The sequence below is a fragment of the Poromitra crassiceps genome, assembly GCF_964638095.1.
Source record: "Poromitra crassiceps genome assembly, chromosome: 6".
Classification (NCBI taxonomy): Eukaryota; Metazoa; Chordata; class Actinopteri; order Beryciformes; family Melamphaidae; genus Poromitra; species Poromitra crassiceps.
The window spans coordinates 46,351,395-46,356,194 of NC_139627.1; the positions used below are offsets into that span (position 1 = coordinate 46,351,395).

Sequence of the window (4,800 nt, forward strand, 5' to 3'; positions counted from 1 at the left end):
TGTGTGTGTGTGTGTGTGTGTGTGTGTGTGTGCGTGTGCGTGTGCGTGTGTGTGTGTGTGTGTGTGTGTGTGTGTGTGTGTGTGTGTGTGTGTGTGTGTGTGTGCGTGCGTGCGTGCGTGCGTGTGCGTGTGGACACACGGTGGTGATGTGATGTGAAGACTTTGTGAAGCTCCGACTGTCATACAGCGGTGAAGAAAAGCTCTGGGTGTGTGAGAGTGGTGCGCAACACCAACCGCAGCCAGTCTGATAGCAAGTCACCGACCATGACGCGCAGGAGCGCCTTTACGCGAGCGGGATGGCCACGATTTGAGAAGTATTGTAGCGGCACGCAATTTTCCGGAGAGAAAATAACTATGTTTTAGTGCGTCCTGCGCGCTCACGTTTTGGATACAAACAGGCCAACAAAGTGGAATTGGATTGAGACAACAGAAGCCGCGTTTTTCAGAGGAGAAGCGATGGAGGAGCAGCGGGAGCTCCACAGCCCGGAGAGCAGCGAGGGAGAGAGCGTCTCCCCGGCGCCCAGCCTGCCCTCGCCGCCCATGCTGCCGCTTCAGGTCGCGCAGCAGGCCCACAGAACCACCAACTTCTTCATCGACAACATTCTACGGCCGGACTTCGGCTGCAAGAAGGAGCACGGCGGCTCGGGGGCGAGGGAGAGCCGGGCGCACACCTCCGGCCGGGACCGGGAGCGCGTCCACCCGGTGATGGTGCATGTGAGCAGGCCGAGCCATCCCGGCACGCCGTGTCAGGACTCCAACTGCAGCAGCGACAGCACCTCGTCCTCCGCCTCCTCCGCCTCGTTGGCGAGTCCCAAAAAGAGCAACAGCGGTGGCGCCAACAGCAGCGGGGCCAAAGCCGAGGAGAGGACTGGTGCCGCCGGGGAGAACACCTCCTCCTCGGTGGTGGTGCTGAACGGCACCGCGGCGCCCGCACCCGAGAGCCAACCGCTGCTCTGGCCTGCCTGGGTCTACTGCACCCGCTACTCGGACAGGCCCTCATCTGGTAAGGCAATAGTTTCATGAACAAAAGCAAACTGGCTGTAGACTATTCGTCTTAGACTGGAGGAATAATAACACTGTTAGAAGGCAGTTAAATACAGGGCTTTTAAGGAAATAAAGCATAAATTAGCCTAATTCTTTCCTGAAAATAATGTTATTTGTATTTGTAGCCTGGACACCGCCTGGAGGTTTACTCTCAGCCAAATCTTTATAAGCTAAATTAAAATAGGCCTATACCAAACTTAAGTAAGACACTATAGGCTATTTTAAGGGTGGAAAAAACGTACATGGATTGATTTGTGTTTATATTGGTGGTTGTTTTGACGATCGTAGCCTGCAGGTCGAGTTTTATTTCCAAATATGACTGCTTCAGTCAGCAGCCATAACAACAGTAAAATAAAGGCATGGGCGCCTTCGGAGGGTTTACACGGTTTATTTCTAATCTAAACCGTCCCAGCATTTAAATTGCCAATATTAATTTTTTGCCCACTATTTCGACTTTTTTTCTCTCCTTATATGCTCGACAGGCCTATTCAATAGCTTGCCTGGAAAGCCAACTTGAGGCATTTGTTTTTGTTTTACGCATGCATGCAGTGAAGGAAACCGTGTGAAAATCATAAAGGTTAAACATCAGATATCAACACTAGATCATTCATAATAACCACGATATTATAAGTTGTGTAAGAGCTGTCTTAGAGTTGTTCAAAAAAGTATTTTGTAATGGATCACTTTTGTTTGGATCAGGGTAAATGGAATATTTACATCAAAAATGAATTGTAGCAAAGGTATATATAGGCTTATAACTAATTATTAACTTTCATTTTCAGTTTTAAAAATAAAAATTGATGTAAGAGAGTTACTATGCCTATACGCCTTATTTGCACGCTATGCTTGCATGATCTTGCACGTTAAGTCAAAATATAAATCTGCTATTAAGCCGGTGCGTGCTGCTGCCTGATTTGGAGTCAATTTATTCACTTTTAGGCACAATATCGTGTCAAAAAATGTACAGTACACGCACATGTACACATTGCACAATGTACAGTTGGCCCACATTTCTCTATAGGATTGTGATCGTACAGCAATAGGTTTGGGCCTCGTGAACACGTGTGGTGTGGAGAAACTTGAGTTCAGGCTCGAAAACAGACATTTTCCGTCAACACAGGCTAGCTAAATCTCTGATTAAATGAATTTTTGTTTCTCTACTGGCTGGCTGAGATTGAATAACTGAGCTGTTGTCAGCATGGTGAAATAAAACACAATGAATCTGAAGGCATTGGAGGTTGGGGCGACATTTTGAATTAATTAAACGCCCATTTTATTTTGGCCCAACTCAACTTCAGCCAGCCTATAGCTGCACTGGGAAATTACATGTATTTATTTATTTGACCCCAAAACACACATTCTCCCAACAAATCGAGATTAGCATGTGAGATATATATATATATTAGCATGTGATATATATATATATATATATATATATATATATATATATATATATATATATGTGTGTGTGTGTGTGTGTGTGTGTGCGTGTGTGTGTGTGTGTGTGCGTGTATGTATATATATATATATATATATATAATGTATGTGTGTGTGTGTGTATGTGTGTGTGTGTGTGTGTGTTTATTATTATTAGCATTATTATTTTTGATTATCTCATTTTGCCATGCCATTTATCTCCCCCATAACCTGTCTGTGTTCATTGTTAATTTGCATGACAGGAACTGAGAATTGACAGGAGTTTATACAAGTTACTCAATAGGCAAACAACAGCCTATAGTGAAAATAGCCTATTGTTTAAGTATTTTGTTTTTGACTAGGCATAATATGACGTCACGAAGTCTAGCTGATCTTTGAACTTCAGTTTGATAATTCACAACATTTCTCCAGGCAGGAAATGCAGTGGGTTTTTTTTGGTGTGTTTTTTTTTTATAAATGTGGAAATAGGAGCTGAAGTTTTGCGCCGACACATCAGATCCTTTTTCATTCCAGGAGTCTCCCATGTAATTATACAGTAGGTTATGTTTAGGCTATAAACCATCTCACTATTAAAATGCCCTGGTTAATATCGGCGTTGCTAGGGTCTCTATCACATCAGGTAAAAACACACGTCAGCTCTGGTCTCTCGTATATCAACGATTCAGATTTATAGCTGCAGCATTCATTCATGCAGTAATAGTAACAAGGAGATAATAAGTCTATTAACAGGCAGCTGCAACTCACAACCATGCATATCAATACCTATTCATATGCAACATAAGCATGTTGTATTATTAAAAGAAAATCTAATATAGGTAGTTTAATACATCATCATAATTATACTATGTGCTGTGCAAGACTGTATTTAATAGCCTAAACAAAATAAATATGTATTTTTGGTTTGGACTGGATTGGTTTATTATTATATTATTATTACTACTACTACTGTACTGCTACTACTAATACGTTATTACGTTTATTGTTATTCTTATATTTAACATTATTATTATCATTTGTTGTTGTTATACCAGGGTATGATCATCATTATTATTGGTTAAGCGCTAATAGGCTTACTATATTATTTTACGGCCCTATTATTATTATTATTATTATCATCATTATCTTTAATTATTTTGGGGTGTGTGTGTGTGTGTGTGTGTGTGTGCGCGCGCGCGCGCGCTCGCGTGTGTGTGTGTGTGTGTGTGATATCCTTTAAGAATCAAGATTCACTTCACTAGTACATTAGCCTATTTCATTGTAAAAAAAAAAAAAACCCGCCAAGAACCCATCAGGTCCACCTGATGCGACCAAACGGTTCCAGGTTTGTATTTCTTTCTTTCTTTCTTAGGAATATATGAATATGTATGAATATTTACGTTCTCGTTCGCTCCTTTTCGTCCCCACTGTAGGCCCAAGGACACGGAAATTGAAAAAGACGAAAAGCGACAAGGAGGACAAGCGGCCGCGCACCGCCTTCACGGCCGAGCAGCTGCAGAGACTGAAGACGGAGTTCCAGGCCAACCGCTATATCACGGAGCAGCGGCGCCAGGCGCTGGCCCAGGAGCTCAGCCTCAACGAGTCCCAGATCAAGATCTGGTTCCAGAACAAGCGGGCCAAGATCAAGAAGGCCAGCGGCTACAAGAACGGCCTGGCGCTGCAGCTCATGGCCCAGGGATTGTACAACCATTCCACCACCACCATCCAGGAGGACAAGGAGGAGAGCGACTAGCACCTCAACACCTCCAAAACCCCCACAAACAATTGAGCACCTGCGGACATGCCCCCGGCTGAGAAGAGGGGTCTGCTTTATTGTTTAGGCTGCAGGGAGCGGGACACACAGCTTCTTCTGAGACTTTGTACATTGTAAATATATATATCTAATTTAATTAAAGGGGTGGAAGGAGGGACTGCTATGGGAATGGCTATGTCTGCCCTGCAAGCTCTCTAAAGCTCCAAAAGAAAAGAAGACTCAATGAAATGCAGACTCCTTGACTGACCTGCCACCACAAAACCAAAGATTTTATTGGAAAACAGAGCCTGGACACAAACAAACAAAAAAAGAACAACAGGACCCCCCCGTGTAGCTTGTTTCCCTCTGAGCTGCGAGAATATAAAGCCTAAACACGCGTCATGCAGGCCGGGCCGGCTCAGCCATAACAAACCCGCACCGGCCTGCAGATTTCGAGGAGCCTGCGTTGGTTTGTGCTGCTGCAGCCACATACACCGAAACACCGCGAGAGGAAAAGGGGCTTCATTGGATTTTTTAAGACCAATTGATTCGAATGACTCCAGAAGTGTTATAACCTTTGAGAAATAACT

At 43.8% G+C, this 4,800-nt stretch overlaps 1 protein-coding gene across 1 annotated transcript; it reads left to right on the plus strand.

Annotated features, from left to right (window-relative positions):
• Positions 1-456: 456 nt before the first annotated feature.
• en1a (engrailed homeobox 1a) lies at positions 457-4,210 on the plus strand (the record flags this gene model as incomplete). Its single annotated transcript, XM_083638803.1, has 2 exons — positions 457-1,003; positions 3,891-4,210. 2 exons carry the CDS (start codon positions 457-459, stop codon positions 4,208-4,210), a joined length of 867 nt encoding a protein of 288 aa, XP_083494929.1.
• Positions 4,211-4,800: the final 590 nt, after the last annotated feature.